Raw genomic sequence first — 20,712 nt, 5'->3', positions numbered from 1 at the left:
TAATAGTAGAATTTAAAAATAATGTAGTGGAGCGCTGAAAATAAAATAAGTGGTCATGAAAATGTACCTATTTATTTTTCATATAATTATCTGTGTACAACTAAAAACAAACAAATTACCCCATCATATATCTACTGCAGTAATAAGCACTTTAAAATATAATTTTAAAACACTTAATGTAGGTAGGTACATACGTAGGTACTTTGTCTTTATTGCTTCAAGCATAAATTTAAGTTCAAAGACGCATACAGACAGGCTAATCTTAATAAGGACACTTGAATAGATGACCATTAGAAGCTTTATTTTTAATGACTTAAGTCCAGCTGTATACATATAAATGATAGGTATTTCAGTTATTAGTAACAGTAACATATATTTAGATTTTCTCATTTAATAAAATATTCCATCTGTTGATGTTTCGAAAAGATTGCACTAGCCATAATTAACCTTGATAATATCAGTTTACGTAGTAAATTCTATATATATATAAATTATATTGTTTCTATGTGACCCATTTCATACTCTTTTAAAGACATTCGTGACACCTTATGTTGCGTTTTGTTTTCATGTCGACTCTGCTCTAATTATCTTTATCTCATAGTGACAAGACTCAAGATTCAAAGAATGTATAAGTTTGAGTTTTATGTGTACTCTATCACTTAGCATGGTAGTTAACACCTCATGAACTCGGTCTAGTGCCAAAAAATTGCTGTAGTCAAATGACGCGAGTGTAGTAATGTTTATATTCGTTACTGACTATATTTGTTTTAGGAAATATGAATCTATTTAACTGTTTCTGCGGTCCGTTAAAATAAACACAACTGAAAGTGAAGTGAGAATAAATTTTCATGCGGTTTTCGGTCGCACTTATGCTTGATTTATATCTTATATATTAACTTTATGTAATATATCAAATTGTTAAATTTTTAAGCAACACCAAAAAGGAACAATTCGTCTATAATTTTGGCTGCATTTTTACTTCCGTGAAGCTCCTGAGCCCCAGAAATTTTTAGAACAAATAACTACTTATTACAAGGCAAAATCTACTTTTAGTTGGATCACAATTCGGCGATCTATATTCAAACGTTTTCAGTCTAGTCTACAAAAGATAAAATAATTTTCAGTATTGTTTGTTTTTGATATAATTGAATTAATTGAAATCAATGTAATTCAACCATAACTAAATGTACTGTATTTTCTGTTTGTACAGATATTTTCATTATATCCGATTAGTAGAATTTTATCTTTCATTTGGGGATTTAATAAAGATATGATATTTTTAAATTATAATTATTACGTAGATATTTATTTAGAATAGTTTTCCTTTGATTGAATTTTAACGATATTATAAATTTTTATTTAATTATTAATTTACCAGAGGGAGACTTTGTACAAAAGTCGTTTGCTTGGGTACCTCTGTCGCATTCGTGTTTCTACCGTGAAGCAGTTGTGTTTGCATGGCTGTGTTTCGGTTTGAAGGGTGGGATATGGCGTGAATTTACTGGGTACAGAGGAATAACACCTGAGTCCTCAGGAATGGCAACGCTTGGGAGGTATTATGGGCGAAACAGTATACTCTGTTATGTCCATGGTACTGCTCATGTTTATAGGCGAGGGTTACCACTTTCCGTCAGGTGGGCCGTTAGCTTGTTTGCCATTCTAAGTCGTATAAAAAAAAAAAAAAATATATATATATATATATACATTTAAAACCTAATGTATGTCTACTTACGAGTATATACTTTAAAGAAATAAACATATCAAATTCGCTATTATGAAAAATTTGCATTCAAAAAATCTAGTAGATGGTTGACAATTTTTAGCTATAAGAAGCAGCATAATCATTTTGTAGTATTCGATAGCATCGTCATGGTGCTAATGAGGAAATTGAAGACAAATTTTATTAAAATATTTAGTTGTTAGGCTTACCATATAAGGAGAATTTAGTATATTTATTTAGAGTAAGTTAATTATTAACATAGAATGAGTTGGACATAGACTATGCATGCACCTCCATCTACCTCTGAAACTTTAACTTTATCCCTTACGTATAATACTATATTAAATGCACTATTGAAAATAATAAACATTGCACTGACCATTATGTTACATATTCGCGTAGTATAATACCTATTCGCGTATTCTACGATAGATTGACAAATATATGTACAGTCCATTAAATTTCTCCTATATCTATACTGAATTAAAAATTAGCTGGAGATCTAATATACTGTATTTCTTATATCGCCTTCGAGATGAAAAACTTTAAGGATATATAGTATTCTGTGACCACAGCTAAATATATATTAAACTATAGTTTATGTTTCTAACTACACACAATATTTACGTAATTGACTAGCAATAGGTAAATTTTGCAAACAGTTCTAATATTGTCTTACTACGTCACAGAAATTCTTTTCTTTTACACGAACGAACGCACATAGATACAACTAAATTTATATTTTTCGTTTTTATTTATATTGTTCCCATTATTGCAGATGTTGCTGTTTACTGCACATGTATATACAAAGCATGACCAACATGTTGTAATTATATAAAATTTGTCTGGTGGATATGCTTTATATTGTTTATTAGATTCTGAAGATAAATATTGTGTTAATAAAATCAAGAAATGGTCATAAAATTTGATACAAAATGTAAAAATTATTAAGGATTTGATATTTTTTAAATCAATCTTAAGAAAGAATATATAAAGAACATTGAAGTCTCTAGGATACTGATAAACTGTCATTAATAAATTAATATTTTTGAAATATTTTAAAACGTATAGTTTTTGGTTTCTATTACCTTTTAAAAGTAATCAATTAAGTACTTATGCATAGACTTTATATAGCCACCACCAATAAAAATGGAATGGGTTAACATTTAGCATCATAATAATTATATATAAAATATAATTATATTATCTATATAATTAGAGTAATGCGATCTTGCAGTATCTTTACAATCGGAATTAAAATAAATTTGCGAGTATTATTTATTGTAGACTAAAAAACTATTTGTTGTCAGGAAAACTGATAACTATCCTGTTTTTGAAAATAAAATTGGAATTGACACAAGTTGTGTGTGATCGATTCGTCCTTTTCTTTAAATGTATTGTATTGAAAGTGACGATTTTCGTACATCTTAACTATATTTATAATTATAAATCAGTGAAACATTACGTAGACTAATCAAAGTTCAAATCTATTCCCATCGTGTAGGTATGTAAATGCAATGGTGGCATCGTCATATCGTTACGTTAATGCTCACTATGAAATGAAGTTATAAATAGAGAGTGTTTTGTTTATTTGAAGTTTGATAAGGATGTAGCCGGGGTAGGTGTCGAATCTCGTGGCCATTGATCGGTGGGCGGGCAGCGTTCACAGCGGCGGGCGGAACACCCACGTGTTCGCTGAAGCTCAGAATAGACAGTCCGCTCCGCGCCATCGCACCTCACTCATACCGTCCGAATTACGTCTCTCCATATTTTTAAAATTATTATAATTAAAATTGTTGTTATCATTGTGTTGAATGAAAAATTATAGTGATTTTTTAAGTATTTAATATTTACTTGTGTGTTAGTGGTTGGTTATGACAACGTAAGCAAACGTTCAATGTGTGGTCAGTCACGTACGCTGTGCAGAAGTGTGTGACTAATATTGTTGCTGTCGTGACATTGGCTTAGCTCTATCAGGCTGTTGTAGACGTGTGTTGCGTTATTATCAATAAGAAAAACCTTGGCTCAGTCGAGTTTTGTGCGCGGGCGCATCTGAACAGTCATAAGCGCCGGCGCCGCGTGTAAAGGTGTGAAGCGCCAAGCGCATGTGCGATGCGATGCGTGAAAAACTCTCTGAACTGCTGCGTGGGACAGTGCGTGCGCCGACAGATAACACGGACAAGTTGCAGAATGGCATCACTCCAGTACTGTTGTTCTCTGATCAAGGTTTATATTTGAATTACGTATTTTAAAATTTAATCTGGTCAAGTTTTATTGTGGCGTGTTTAAAAACTGATACTTTTAAAACCAACTTTACACAAAATTTTGTAACCTATCGTGAAAATTGCATCATATTTCGTCTTATAGAGTATATAGGTACAAAGTCATTGGCTTCGGTATACAACATGTAACAGAAGCATCATTTCAGAAAAAAAAGAGTTTAAAATTATATATCCTTTTTTGTATGGGTAAAAAAAAACGATAAGGTTCTGAATTTAGAAATGAAAACCGGTTTAGCAAGGGTAACAGGGTAGCTTATAAATTGGTTAGGTGGGTAACCTAAGGGTAAGGTTATCTGTCCACTGCTGGACATAGGCCTCCTCCAAAAGGAGGTTACAAATTAAACAATACCTACCAAACATTATATAGCTTAGACTTAAATTGAAGAGATTGAATGTTATTAATATTATAAAATTAAGGCAGTTATTAAAAAAAGATTTAACTATTCCGGTTTTTTTTATAAATTTAATCTAGAAAAATATTTTTTTCTTATCCGAGGATTTAGTCGTACATATGATATCCTTGCGTGTAATTATATACTTTGCCTTAAATTTGCCGCTCATAAAATTTACCGTATTAGGTTCCGAATTACTCAGCCTGCTGGTAAATCTACCACTGCATCCTGGAGATGAGAAAAAGGCTGACAGATTGTCATATATATAACGAAAAAAGAAAAATAACTACGAATATTTTTTGCTATATATTGATTACCTGTGCCTACAGTCTTTTTTGCAGTAGTGTAAATAAACTCTGTAAAAAATTTTATGATAATTTCAATATTCTGCCTTCCGTACTTTACAATAAAGGTTCGAAGCTACATGTATAATGCTTTCCTACTTAACTATCAATTAAATAATTCTGTATTCATGCATATTTTTGAAGAATTAATGAGTTTTTTATTACAAAAAACAGTGGCTTATTAAAAATATTCTTACATGATAACAACTATCCTATTTTGATATTATAACTAGTCTGGGCATAAAAATAGGATTGCATAGATCGCCTTGTACAAAGTAGATATAGAGTCGTCAGTCATATTCCAGACGCTTCAAAAGCTTGGTATCAGCCGTATGTTCATATATAGAACTATCTAATATATAACAGATACAACAACAGTTCGTCTGTCGAAAAGCAAAAAAGATCGGGGCGGCCGCATGCCGTTAGAACTACAAAGGCTCTTAATGCTGTTAAAGCCAGAGTTCGTCGTAACCCCATCAGGAAGCAAAAAATCTTATCGCGAGAAATGAAGATTATCTCTAGGACTCTGTCGCGTATTTTAAAACAAGACCTGAAGCTCGGTGCTTATCGTCGATATACACGACATGCCCTAAATGAATCTTTACAACTAAAGAGAGTGGATCGATCTAAATGCTTTTTGTCGCGATACACAGGCGAAAGGCACAGAAATATCCTCTTTACCAATGAAAAAAAATTCGCAATTGAAGAACACTACAATAAGCAAAATGATAAAGTGTACGCTCACAGTTCTCAAGAAGATGTTCAAGTGGTTGCAAAGGTACAACGTGGTCATCATCCTGCGTCAGTGATGGTTTCGTGGGGCGTGTTAAGACACGCCCACACACACTTCATAAGTGAAGGAGTCACAAAACTACATTTTTGTGAAAAAGGAGTGAAAACTTCAGTCAAAGTGTATCAAGATACAGTCTTAGATCGTGTTGTGAAACCTCTCAACAAAACACTTTTTAAAAATATATCGTGGACTCTCCAGCAGGACTCTACACTTGGTCAAAAGGCACAAACTACCCGAGCCTAGCTAGAAACCAACTTTCCGAACTTTAAAAGAGCTGAAGACTGGCTCTCATCTAGCCCAGACCTCAACCCTTTAGACTTCAAATTATGGTCAATTTTAGAGGACATGGCCTGCTCTAAAGGACACGGCGACATTGAGTCTTTTAAAAAAATCTTTGTAGTTTTTTCCCTTGGAAACAGTGCGTCAAAACATAGATTCGTGACCAGACAGATTTAAGGCCAATATAAAAGTCAAAGGTAGCCATTTTGAATAGAATATTTTTTTTATTTTTCGCTGAGACTTTAATAAATATGTAGGTATAAATTTTAGTAAATAAGTAAATAAACACATTAGTGAATTAAGCCACAGATGTTTTATCTAATGTTAACACATTACATTAGTTTTAAAAACAATAGATCATAATTCTGACATACTATGTAATAAGTAATAATAGGTATATATCTATCTACCTGCATTGTTATATTATTATCAATTCACATTGTCTCATTCATATGAAGTTTGAAAACATGGTTAACAATATCTACGTATGCAAATATATGTTTTTAATTTCAAGTAAGTGTTTAGATCATTTATACTTGGTTATATCTTGCACTTTTATCCTAGTAAATTTGAATAAAAACTTACAGAGTTAATTAAATTCCCATAATTAAGACCTTACAGAGTTAATTAAGATCTCTCCTATAAAGGGGGTTTTGTCGCTTGTCGTCACCTTTGGCAGGAAGGTTGACTACCGCAGTTAGATTTTGGTGATATTTTAAGATAGACGCTGCTGCCCATCCCTAGACCTTTAAGTTTCCTTAGTTATATGACACCTTTTATGATACCCGTGGAAAAGGAAGTGGTGGTCTATTCCATAACGGGACTACACGGTAGTAATTTAGGATATTATATACCTATTACAGGCTAAGTACTGTGTCACAACACATGAATTTTTTTATGGAATGTTGTTTAAGAGTGATTTAGTAATAAACATTTATAATATTTGTAGGATTAGTACATATCTAGTATACCTCATAGAAAGTAAAAACATTATAATATATTAATTATCAGTTGTTGATGTACTCAGGTTATTTCAAATTCCTGCCCAAATGGATAGAATATACACATATTTATTTATTTTATTTATTTAACTCTTTATTGCACCATAAATAAAAATATACAATGACAAGTGAATAATTCAAATGAAATACAGTAACATAAATAAACATATACATAGAAAATCTAAGGAACTGTAATGTAAATTATTTAATAATAACATCTATTTGCAGTGGTCGCGATTATTACCTACTAATGAATATAATAAAAGTGCTTTGTTGTAAAATTAACGATGTGTAAAATAAATGTTGTAGATACAAAATAAAGGTCAGGTTTAATAGGTTTACACATAATACAAACTCAGCATGATTTATTATATATTATAATGCTAAATAATAATATAATACTATTAATCGATTAGATTACAGCCTCATTTTAATAGAGGAAGATTGTAGAAGAGCCATTTGTATGGCTATCTTTGTCCCACTTGTGTTTTTGTCGTGGAGCAAATACTCTTGTATGGCTGTGTTTCAGTTTGAAGAAGCATAAGATCATAAATCTCAGAAAAGGTAATGCATGAAGTGCATTATGCGATGAACATGTTGTTATTCATGTATTTAGCTAACGTTTATAACTTTTTATCAGTTGGGCCGTTAGCTTATTTTCTATTCTAAATGTCATTAAAATCATAATACTTGTAGTAATTTATTGGAATTTAATACGCAAAATTACTGACATAATTGACATTGTATTACAATATTAGTGCACTTAATCTACACACCTACTTAGAATAAAAAAAAAGGATACTTCGAGTTCTTATGGGTGTTTATTTATTGTATTTGTAAAGTAACTACGTCTTATTGACTTACATATACAATGATGTAACCTCAGAATAATTTATAACTTAAACAAAATAATACCACTTCTTAAATCATAGTGAGCTAATACCATATGTTTAGACTAAAAATTTATGCAACGTTAATGAAGTGTACCAATATAATAATAATTTATTAGTACGTAGATACTTATTTGAATTAGCAATAGAGGTCCGAGTAACGAAAATAATAGCTTATAATAATGCGAGTAAGGATTAATATAAAAGAAACAGCTCCAGAACATAAAAACTTTTCAACTAAAATTGTTTATTGAAAGTCGATAGATGAGTTAGCTGTCATAATAATTTACCTAGTTACCACATATATAACAAATACCTCTCCCTACATTTTAAATATTAGGTAGGTTTAATATCATCTACTTAACATACATATCGCGGTTAAAGTTTATTTTAGTTTCATTCAATTGTATTCGTAGTAATATTTTCTATAGTAATATTTAGCTAGAAAAAAAAACTTATACAGTTCTCTAAATATTTATTTATGATATGTTACTATTTTGTAATGGATGATGGCGGGTTAGAAAATCAATATAATGAAAAAAAGCGTGATGATCGAAAACTCTGTTGATATTGAGTTTTATATTCGCAAACATTAACTAGGAAAGCTAGAAATAGACAAAGCAAATTTAATTAAATATTTCTTTATTGATTTCTCTCTCTCTCTTAAGTATGCAATAAACAACAAAATCAACAATTTTTTTTTAATTCAGTAGTAATGAATAAAATTAGTTGACAAGTAGCCATTATTATTTGTTACAGTAAAAACTATTTTTCCTCCTTTGTTTTAGAGTGAACTGCATAATAAAATTATGTAAGTATGTTGCTAATTTGCGTTTAACAGGATAAAAATATTCAAACATATGAAATAAACAATTGGTATATTTAATACATACGTAGTATACCTATAAGAACATGTGTACGTGATGTGAAGCAGATGCTGCTTATGTTACACTTACTTACACGGTGTCATGTGACACTGCAAGTCATCAAGAAGTACATACCTGACAAGTTTGCGATATATAAAACGCTTACTCATGGTAGCTTCGTACTGTATTAAATTATAATTATACAAACATATTTTTACTGATCAAATACTTTCTTTTTTATGCATGATAATAGAATAGTAACGGTAACGGTGTACGCTGTCGGGACATTAGTAAGGGTTGATAAGTGAGGGTGTAAACGCAGGTTAGTTAGCCCATCGTGATGAATACACCATGAATTCAGCACGATGGTTTCCAGGGAGGATCACGGGGAGGTTGATCTGACAGGGCATATTGCTAGCAATGGGACTGGTAGTCTATATACTAGCAATCCCTTCCCCCCTGACCAAATACTTAATACCAACTTTAGAACAAAGCTATGTTTCTGCAACAAAGATTCCCCAACCCCCTATTCTTACAATGTTCTGTAATGTTCAAGAATTTTATGTCATTCACGTAAATATATGCATGCAATAAAATGTTATATTTAATCCGGTTTAGATATATTTTTTATGTCTGTTCCTTTAAAACTGTCATTTATAGATCTGAAAGGATGTACTTTCTATCGATCTCATAGAATTTTCGTCAAAAATCGGTTTGCAGTTTGGTTATGATATCAAAATAACTGGTATTGCCACGATTGAAGTCGGTGTTTTTTTGGAAACAAAATAAACTTGTTTATAGGTAGGTACATCCTAAGTCTATCCCTCATTAAAAAGACGTTTTCTATTTTAAGCAGTTTCGAAAATGCAGAGGTTCTTGTATTTTTTTGTTTAGGTATTCTCTCTAAACTTTAACTGATTTAGGAATTATTATTGTATTTGATAGAAATACTCACTACTCCCATGTTGGTTCCACTTAAATTTACAATTATAAGTATACCCGCGTGACCGGGATATAGGTATTTATTGACCGGGATGAAAAGTAACCTATATCCTTCTTCATCTCATACAATACGTGCATATCAATTTCATAGTGATCGGTTAAGCCATTAAAGGTGCTATAAGATACAAACAAACAAACTCACTTTCACATTTATAATATTAATAAAGATTTGTGAAAATCTTGAATTACTGCTGTCGTAATCCACTTATCAGATTACCTGTTTTTATTATACAATGTATATAGGTACTGATATATTTAGAAAGCGATAACATATAGGTAGGTATAGTATATATGGATAGGCCGATTCTACATAGTAGGAACCTACGTGTATAATGTTGCGGAAATATCAGTATGACAGATATCATACACAAGGAAAGAACAATAGCGCGTAATGTCGTCAGTGATGATAAAGGCCATAATTATATGGACCACTTATGACAGCTTAAATTTCAGTACAATGAAGTTATTTTGTTAGAGTAGATACTTAAATTATTTAGATTTAGTTAGACAGAAAGTGTTTATTTTTTTTAATCTGTTGAAGTCACAAACAAACGTTATAACGATTATTTGCTATTCTGCTTTGTATAAGTGACTTGTATTTAAATTGATACCAATTTGAAATTCGGTGATAGTATTTATGAAGTTAAAAACAAAATATAATTACTCATATGTACATTACACCAAGTAGGTAATCCACACATATTAATGAACGGGAAGATGTTTCGTAGATTTAATTGAAGATATTTGAATTTAGAAATCGGTACTGTGTTCCTTCAAATAGATTTTACTTCGCAACATGTACAGTTATTTCCAACCAAATACGGCAAATTTAATCGTTATAAAATTAAAACAACATTTGAAAATTGGTTGAAAGGAAATAAACAGTCTTTTTAAACACAGAAAAATCAAATAGATGTTGTATGTTTTTTATTAATAAATGATAAACCTAGTTTTATAAAATATATAACTCTTAATCACCTGCCTAGATTTTGCTTATAGTTACATTAGGTGGATCAGGTGGTTTAAAAAAAATACTTTTAGTTCAACACATAAAAATATTAATTTCTTTTTTGTTAGAATATTTAATAGGATAACATAAAAATACTATTATTAACTAATGAAGTTACTTTCGTATCCGATCCTTTTATTATTTGGAAACCAGAAGAACCCTGGTCTTGGCCTAGACATAGCATAAAAAGCTTTAGATCTTAAATACATTGCCATTGACACTGACAGATAATCCATAACAATACGGTTAATTGGAATTGGCAGACTATTAGGTAGTAATATGCTTTTTATTTGCTAACCACTAGTCTATTGTAATAATGGGATTAAAATACAAGTAATTTAGTGAGATATTTGTCGCCTTGTCACATACATAGTCACCTACAAATAGAATTTAATTATTTCTAACCCTACATAACACATTTATTACTTTAAATTAATTCTGTAAGATTGTTTTGCTGTCGATTTAATAAGGTCCAACTGTGTCGACAAATGCTTATTACAAAACACATTATAAATGTTCCCTACTTCTTTAATAACAAACAGTGGTGGTCATACAACCTCCAGTCTATTTATCGTAATATTTAGTCTATGTTTCAGGTTCTAAATGGTTTTTATAGCAGTATATATTCTAATTGGAAAATATATTCAGAAATATAGTCTGTATGATTAATGACCTATTTTATACTTATACAACAAGTTATAAAACAACTAGTTTTCTACTCGTGACTTTGTTTGTGTGATCGGTTATGTTGATAAGGCGAAATAAAAATTGGTATCAAGAGGTAACAAACAAATAAAATCATTTATATTTACATTATATTAGCAAGACGTACCGTCGGCGTTTCACCTACATACCATTCATGACGTCCATGATCGTCACTCATGCTTTTAAGCGATGGTTGGCGCTTTTTAGCTGAATTTCCATTCTAAATAGTACAAAATAAACATTTTAAATTTATCTACCTACAGATTCAATATATATAGATTATAATGCTCTTCTTTATTGACGAGGGTAATCTAGCTACTTGGTTTATGAAAACTGTTTGAGAGTCAGTAAAAATATGTCGTCGATATAATAATATCAAAAATTTAAATTCATCCATTTCATTTCGCCACATACAAAATTGCAATCCGCTGAAATTTTGGCAACTGTTCCATGCGATTGAGTTTGTTTTTGTGATGTAAGTAGGTAGGTATATATAGCCTCATTGAAACTGTCACGTTACGTTTTTTATCACTATGTTGGTATGTGTTACATTACTTTCTATTTAAAAAAAAAATATAATGGTATGAGAAACTTCCATAGTTAAATTAGTTCAATATTTTTTTGAGGCAATGTTTAAAATTGTAATTTTTACCCAATAACAGCAACTTAAAAATATCCAGGACTTTACTTTGCAATGGGATACCCACAGGCACTTTGCGGTTGTTACCATTGTGTTAACATTCAATAATAGTTATACATAAGTGTCTAAAGTGTGTCAGCCAATATTTATTCGCAAATTACATGATATATTTGTTATTAATTTATAGTTATAAAATCCAGACCGACTATTAACACACATTCAAAATTATAAAGTTTAGAAAGCTGAAATATGAAACAGGTTTAATAAGAAACGTAAGTGTTTACGATTTTTGAAAATGTTCTATTTAAAAAGGGAATGGAATTAATTCACCGGAAATTTACTATGATGGTATCCAAGATGAACCGCGTGAAATTTGATCTGACACATATACCCTGTATTACTAATATTGGGTCACTAATCGTTATTGTAAATAATATCCTCCGTTTTACATTTTAATGGTACACGTTTTGTTACAATTATAATAGTTATGTATCTACTTACATAGAACTAGCAAGAAAATTTATATGCTTTACTTATGGAGTAATATTTATTGTCGCTACTGGTTGTAAGAAATTGATTGTGACGTCAATAATTGATAGGCATTTCATAGAGGTCAACTTAATTTAGGTACGTACAATGACTAGTACGATGGGACGATGAACTGTTAAAGCGTCTACAAGAGTACAATAAATTAGGTAACGTTTAAAATAACTATACCGTCTTCTACAACTTTTTATTTTCTTTTTACGTTTAGAAAATGAGCTACGTGATTGTTATACAAATGTTGATATTTCTTTTAAACAAGAGAGAGTTGGGTTCCGAGTGTCTCTAGTGGTTTATCAATCAGCCCCTTTGTAAATGGCAACTGAAGTTATTAGTAGATATATTTTCAATATCGTATATGCCTGAGAAGAAATAAGACGCCAGATATTGCAGTCTCATTCTTATGTACCTATACGATAATTTTGTTTGCTACTTGATCTGACCTTAAAACGCCAAAGTATTCTTTCATAGATTATCTAGTTTAAAACGAATTTTGATGCATTAATTTAAATAAGGAATTGTTTTAGAAATTTCTAATAAATCTTAATTGAACTGTGAGACGACATTTACAATCGTAATAGCGAGAATGTACATATGTTATGGCAAGAGTGTCAATATTAATTTTAATATGCTACTTGAGAGACTAATGTTATGTTCACTATTAGAGTAAGTGTAAATAATGCTCTTTACTATCTATAGATTAATTTTTTTTATGTAATTTGGAATGATAAAATGTAATATCGTAGTTTATATTTCGGTATGGTTGTATCAACTAAACATATTTTTATTGATGCAGGGAGCGCACGCGAAGGCGGATTGGTATGGCGCGGGTGCTCCGCAGGCTGCGACGACGCCGAGGATGGCACGGCGGGAGCGCTCACCGACGGGAACCTCAACCCTGGAGACAAGGTACTTAAGCGATATTTGATAATTAATTAAGGTGTTGTGGGTGACCATGGCCGGCGGTATTCACTTACCATCAGGTGAGCCGCATGCTCGTTTGCCTCCTGTGTTGTAAAAAAAAAAACTTAAACGACTAAACAAATTTGAATGAAATTTCGTATTTAGGCACGGGTAAGTTAGATCCTAAAATAGGCACATAGGATAATTAACATACTAATTCACACATAAAAGAAGAGGATATGGGCCAATCTGGAGTACATGATATACACAGATCCTCCACTCTAAAACTGAGAATGGTTTAGGAGCCAGAATCTTTTTCCAAGACCTCAATAGAAACATACCGTTTGCCGAACACAGCTCAGTATTCCAAAGCGAATGTGTAGCAATAACAGATGGCGCTATAGCTGTAGGCTATATAAGTTAGGAATTAATGACACCGGCATTAGATTCCTATCTGATATCGCGGTGATACTAAAAGCACTAAGAAACAACAAAACAAATAAGAAATCGAAAGCACTGCATAAGATATCATTCAATAATCAAGTTATCCTCCAGTAGATAAGGGGATGGACACAATGGATCTTATGGTAACGATGCCGCTAATAAATCAGCTAGAATAGATTCTATAATGAAAGGAGCAGGCCCGTGTCCACTTCTTTCTCTTCCGTTCTCTTAGTTTCGAATATGGGTTCGTCAGAGATCCACTGATATACAAAAATACAGGTAACTGATTACAGACTGAAAATTCACCGTGCCTGTGTTGAATCGACGACATGATGGTTTTTAACAATTTTGTCTACATAAATTAGGATTAAAGCAGCCTGTGGTAGTCTAGGATATAGTATTGATGTATTAATTATACACTGAAATTCGTTTGGCTGTTTTTGCGTGATGTAGCAAACATCGATACATATTATCATCATGTTAATAAATATTAACATTTTGATAGAAACTGTCACATCCTACTGATATATATATATATATATATATATATATATATATATATATATATATATATATATATATATATATATATATATATATATAGTAGGATAAAAGCATCATAGATGTTGGCAGCCGCACTTGAAGCATTCTTAGGCACGGGAAGAATTTTATTTACAAATCGTTGCAGAGAAGAATGAATCGCTATCGAACTGATCTGACAATGTCGTGTATAAGCACCTCTTGGAGTTCGTCCTTGCTAAGAACCGCAAAGTACTATCAAGTGTTCTCTGCGGCAACAGCAATTTTTATCATTCTAGTTATGTGATTATTTTAGAATATTTTATTTTTACACTGAAATTTTGTACAGATAATATATATGAATTGGTCATGTTAAAGTAATTTGAACACAAAAATTTCAAGTGAAATTATCGTCGCATATCCACTCTAAACAGATTTTTTATTTATTTATTAACTTCCTCTTTGTGGGTGATATCACATTGTATACCAGTATATAAAAGTATTGTAGACAGCATAGCAATGATGTTTATCCGTGTACAGAAACAGGGATCCATCCTAGTTTAAAAATATGTAAGAGTGACGTCATATTCCTGAAATTTAAATGCCACATTGGAAGGTGTATTTAAACTCCTAGATTGGAAAGAATACAGTATTGGGTAAAATAAAAAATACTTGTAACATGAAAGAGAATAATAAAATCAAATAATGGCCTCCGGATGGTCCACGAATAGAAATCGGTTCAGTTAAGAAGAGATCTTGTTTTTTAAATAGATAAATGAGAGAAGATTCTAGACAAAATTAGAGAACCGCTTTTTGTTGATGAACATAGCGACAAAATGTAATAAAACCACAGATGATTTCTACAAATACCAAAATTTTTATTATCGCAAATCATGAACCAATTATTGCGAATTATTGGGTTGTAGCCAATTTCTGCCGGTGATGATTGGGTTGGTATTTGTTTTGTTAGATTTTTGTCGCTGTGGACATGGCATATATCTAGATTAAACAGAAGCTTTTTATAAGCAATAAAACCACCTCCGCATCTACAGTTTCTATAATACCATTTACTGTTTTCTTTTTTTATACAAGCAGTAAAATGACCTACGTTCTACCTATTCGAGCCAATTTGAAAAACCTTTTAATGTTATTATCTACTTTTCTTCCATTTCTGGATATCATGAAATGGTTTCGTCGCCAAATTAATAACCCTTACAATTACGGTAACAGTTTGATCGTCTAATTCGTATATTCCCTGTACAATTTGGAAAGGCAAATAATAATTATTATTATAATAATAAATACATGTCGTATCGTACATAAATTTTTACAACATATCCTCTTAATCATTAACTAATAAAAGCTTTTAGAATTTCTTGGTATAAAAGCTTGTAAATTTAAGTTTTAAAACCAAAACAAACTTTTTGAGATGAAAAAATAATACATAATAATATCTATGTATTTTTTATCGAATGTATTATGGGGATTGTTTCGACGAGTTGTTCGAAATGATACCAGCTACTGAAGTTCACTTTTGTACAACCCGCCACACACTAAAGTTCCAGCTTAACCATGGTAGTACACCTGCAACTCTTCTGGCGTTGCGGGTGTTCATGGGCGGCGGTACTCGCTTACTTTCAGGTGAGCAGCATGCATGTTTGCCACCTATGTAACTATGTAAAAAAGAAATCTGACAGACGAATTTTCTACAAAGTCCGTTCTGGTATAATGTCATCTCGGTCCAGGCTTAAAAATACATTCAGCTATTACCACAATACAATAGTGACTTGTCTACTGTCTATGGTACCTCCTATTTACGGCATAGAAACAATGGTACAGCACGATTTATAAAATGTAAGTGTGTGTCATTAAAGTACTTTAACAAATGAATGTATGTACTTGGGAACTGGCAACAAAGATCAAGCAATCAATTATTTAATTTCATCCTTATTCTACAATGATCAGAGCCATCAGACAATGATCATGCTGTTTACGAGTGATCGTTAAAGCACTGAAATGACGATTTTTATGATTTTATTACTAAACTCAATGAAGTATTTAATAAAGAATTGCCAATCAAAGTGTTACGGATTTATTAGTACTATCAAAAGTATTATTAAGAATCAGACATCCTTAGTAGACAGTGTATGTTATTTCAAATTTTGTAGGTAGGTTTATAGCAATGTTTAAGTATTACTAAGTACTTACCTTGTTTACCAAAATGTTCATATATTGTGTCCTATACGAATACATTATTCCTACCTATTGAGTATTCAAGAATAGTGCAATCTTCTATTAGTAAAAGTATTCTTATAGTAGTATAAAAACATTAGGTTCTTTCACTTCTCCAGAATATTGCTCTTATTTTTATTCGTAGACTGTTGTAAAAGAGGATTGGGTAAATGAACCATAATATAATACACCAGTGCAAGAAAAGGAAAACTCTAAATAATACCCCATAACGTGTCTTTTAGACAACGTAGTAATAGTAGATTATATGCTGTTTATTATACTCATCTGATTTACTTAAATTTATCTTGATTTTTGTTATAGTTGGAGGGGTCGGACGCAGCTCCGGACGACCCTGTTCACCTCAAGCGACAGGTGGGACTCGTCAGTGGGGTGGCTTTAATCGTTGGCACCATGATAGGTAAGACTTTTCAAAATTATTTAAAGACCTATATAATAATGTATTGAGATATAATTTTTGTTTGCATTTTCGTACGATTAGACTAATCTTTTAAATTATGCGTACATTAAATAGAATTTGATAGGTACCTAGGGTGATATATAATAGTGAGGTAGGTGAATTTGATAGAATTTAATACAGTGTTAACATATTACATTGATACGATATTTTTAATACATTAGTATTAAAAAAATTCACACTAATATGACATGAATTTACGAGTATGTGGTGCTACAAAAAGCGCTATTCGTATTTGCGTCATCCGCTGCGTCATAATCTAAGCATAGTTCGATATTATGTGAACTACTTTTTCAATTTATAGTGAAATAGTTTCGCTTATGGTTTCATATTATTCTCGTTGGCGAATAATGTAGATCTGAGTCTCTAATGGTCTTAGAAAATGAAATTTGATAAGGATATATATATAATATTTGTGATATTAAATTAACCTCATTATCTATAAGTATAAAGAGATTAAGTTTTCATATGTTTTCAATTACCGTGTACTCGTATATCTATAATATCGTTATGCCATGTACAATCACATAATTGTGATTGCATACATTTTTTTACTCTTCTATTTTACGCTATTGATCGTTAGATTCTACGGTAAATTATATACAGCTTTCTGTTTTTTCAGGCTCGGGAATTTTCGTCTCGCCCTCTGGGCTTTTGGAGCGCACGGGTTCAGTGGGCATAAGCTTCATCATATGGATGGCGTGCGGACTGCTCTCGCTGCTTGGTAATAATTAATTTATAAATAAATAACATAAATATATTAACGACTATTATACCTCATGGGGTAGTCAGAGTTATTTGACAACTTTTCTCGCTGTGGTGAATGTAATATTAAAAGTTGATATTTTTTTTATGAAACTTGCAATGGTTAGGTAACTGACGGAATGAGTTGATACCTTATAGAAAGACTCGAGTTCCATGAACCAAGGTAGGTCAGTTAGTCCGTCTTGAATAATTCTCTACTGTGTGAGAGTCGGTCTACTTTTAGTTAGCAATGGGACAGTTACTCATAAAAATTGCCTTTATGGAGACAGGATGACAAGAACATCTTCTATACTAAGAGAAAACTAAGAAATCATTCACTTAGTCTATACACATCTTTATGAAGTTATAACATGTGGAAATCAGACGGTTTATTAAAAATAATTCATATTGTGATGAAGTTTAAGAGAAAGATCTTTTTATAAGCGGAAACAAGTCGTATGACTTGTTTCCGCTTATATACAAATACAAAAATACAACACAAATAGGCACAACTTATAGCTGTGCCTATGTGTGTTGTATTTTTGATTAAAATTCATTTAAATAAATCATTGATAAAGTATCTAAAATAAAAGCCAAAAATAAATCATTTAATTTTGCCTTTGGCAAAATTTTTGACCGACTTCAAAATAGGAGAATAGACTATATAATTTTTATGTATTCTTTCATTTTTGGATCATGGTAATGTTATTACAGGAGCGCTTGCGTATGCGGAGTTGGGGACAATGAACACGTCCTCTGGCGCTGAATACGCCTATTTTATGGATGCATTCGGAGGACCACCGGCATTTCTGTTTTCATGGGTAAACAAATTATTACATATCTAATTCGATTTTGATAAAGTTCTTTGCAGTCGATAGATATTCCATTTCGACGCCACGTTAATTTTGTCAATTTTGAAGAGACTATTATTTTTGCCGAAATATTCCATGAAGAAGGTACTTATGTACACTATTATTTTAAGTATATATATTAACATATGTGTATAATACCTATACATAATAATCTACCTTAAAGTGAGGAAGGAGTACAAAGTTAATAAATCAAGATCCTTAATCTTATTGATCGAAGTCCGCTTGAGAGCGAGTTTAATCTCTATTATCAATATATTACCAGTATCGATTGGTTTGTTGACTTTCTTGACGTAATAGTTTTATTTATATATCTGTATATAGAATACATGTTATCTATTTCTTTCAAAAATATGCTTTTTTAGAGTTCATAAGGACTGATGAGAATATTGACCTATGTAATTACGTATATATTTATAATAAAATTAAATATAGAGTTAGTTCTAGTTCATAAATATTGAAAATAATCTATTATGATTGAATACACAATATATATCAAAAAAACATGATTTTTGATTTGACAACATGATTGTCTTTAATTACACCATTTTTATATATGTATTATTATCACAATCCAGTAACACTGAATATATATCGTGTGCTTGTCTTTGTGAATAGGAAGTAGAAAGTATCTAGTTCCTATGCAAATTTTTGGGTCATGTTAGTTTCATCAATAATAATTTTTAGGTATCGACATTGGTGCTGAAACCATCCCAAATGGCTATAATTTGTCTAAGCTTCGCTAAGTATGCGGTAGAACCGTTTGTGTCCGAGTGCGAACCGCCACAAAGCCTTGTCAAGCTCGTAGCACTAATTGCAATTGGTAAGCTTATTTTAATATATATTTAAATTATAATTTAAGAACAGACACTAAAAATGTTATGTATTTGTAATGTATCTTTTTGAGAAGTAGATTTATATACTAAAATAAATAATTATAGAAAAATAACGTACCTACGCAAATAAGTTCCAATTGACTTTCGTGGCTTGCGCCTGTAAATTTTATTAAAATATCAGTTCTATAAGAAAAATATTTTGAGTATTACTATTTGGTAGTTTTACAAAATAACTCAATTGTACATGATCCTATACGATTGGTCGTATGAAAAATTGCTTAACGAGCAACGAGGAGAAATGATGCTTATAGTTTTCGTGTGTGATAGAATTCGCAATAAAAAGATCTGTAAATAAATGGACTACATGAATAAAGTAACCAATAAAGTATTGGTCAGCTGAACTGAAAATGGGACAACCACATATTTCATTTTAGTATTGATAATTAATAAGGAAAAAAGATTTTGAAGTAGCGACCCCATAGGGGCAAACGCAGTGTAGAGCGAACCTGCAGGGAGTCAACGGATGGCTGTAATTATTTTTGAAGTAAGCCTGTATAGTCTAAGTGGTGGCGTGAATTTACTGGATACAGAGGAATAACATCTGAGTCCTTTGGAATGGCAACGCATGGGGGGTATCATGGGCGAAACAGTATACTCTGTTATGTCCATGGTACTGCTCATGTCTATAGGCGACGGTTACCACTTTCCATCAGGTGGGCCGTCAGCTTGTTTGCCATTCTAAGTTGTATAAAAAAAAAAAGTGGTCAAATGTGAATAGCTAAAATAATAAACGTGACGATAATATACTTCTGGGATAGACACATGAGATACGCGCATTCTTATTATGGAACCATTAGGAAATAAATGTCACATCTGTCATATAATCTTATATGACGTCATCATCCTATCAGCCGTTAACTATCCACTGTTGAACCTAGGCCTCTCCACAGACTATCATAAGGAACGGTTCCGAGCCACCTGCATCCTATATGACATACTTACCTAGAATTAGAGTCTCATATTGAAACTAAAGGTACATATTGAAACTCTATATCTTGTAATTTGTTTAATTTCTTTTGTTTCAGTAATGATCTTAGCGGTCAACTGCTATAGCGTGAACTTGGCAACTAATGTTCAAAACATTTTCACGGCAGCCAAATTAGGAGCGATTGCGATCATCGTTTGCGGCGGAGCTTACAAATTGATATTAGGTAATAAACATTC

General features: G+C 31.5%; 1 protein-coding gene across 2 annotated transcripts in view; it reads left to right on the top strand.

The window, feature by feature from the left end:
- LOC113522509 (b(0,+)-type amino acid transporter 1) overlaps positions 1-20,712 on the top strand; it is a 40,913-nt gene that overhangs the window by 12,993 nt on the left and 7,208 nt on the right. Inside the window, exons 1-7 of one of the 2 annotated variants that reach the window (XM_026908211.3) lie at positions 3,445-3,946; positions 13,263-13,375; positions 16,886-16,982; positions 17,662-17,763; positions 18,498-18,604; positions 19,340-19,475; positions 20,574-20,699. In XM_026908211.3, coding sequence (XP_026764012.2) covers positions 3,826-3,946; positions 13,263-13,375; positions 16,886-16,982; positions 17,662-17,763; positions 18,498-18,604; positions 19,340-19,475; positions 20,574-20,699 — 802 coding nt within the window. In that variant the 5' untranslated portion in view covers positions 3,445-3,825. Of the gene's footprint in view, positions 1-3,444; positions 3,947-13,262; positions 13,376-16,885; positions 16,983-17,661; positions 17,764-18,497; positions 18,605-19,339; positions 19,476-20,573; positions 20,700-20,712 lie in introns of those variants that run through there. The other variant, XM_026908212.3, reaches the window with a different exon arrangement.

The sequence above is a fragment of the Galleria mellonella genome, unplaced genomic scaffold, assembly GCF_026898425.1.
Source record: "Galleria mellonella isolate WM207_F2 unplaced genomic scaffold, CSIRO_AGI_GalMel_v1 utg38, whole genome shotgun sequence".
Lineage (NCBI taxonomy): Eukaryota > Metazoa > Arthropoda > Insecta > Lepidoptera > Pyralidae > Galleria > Galleria mellonella.
This window is presented reverse-complemented; position numbering and strand designations above follow the sequence as displayed.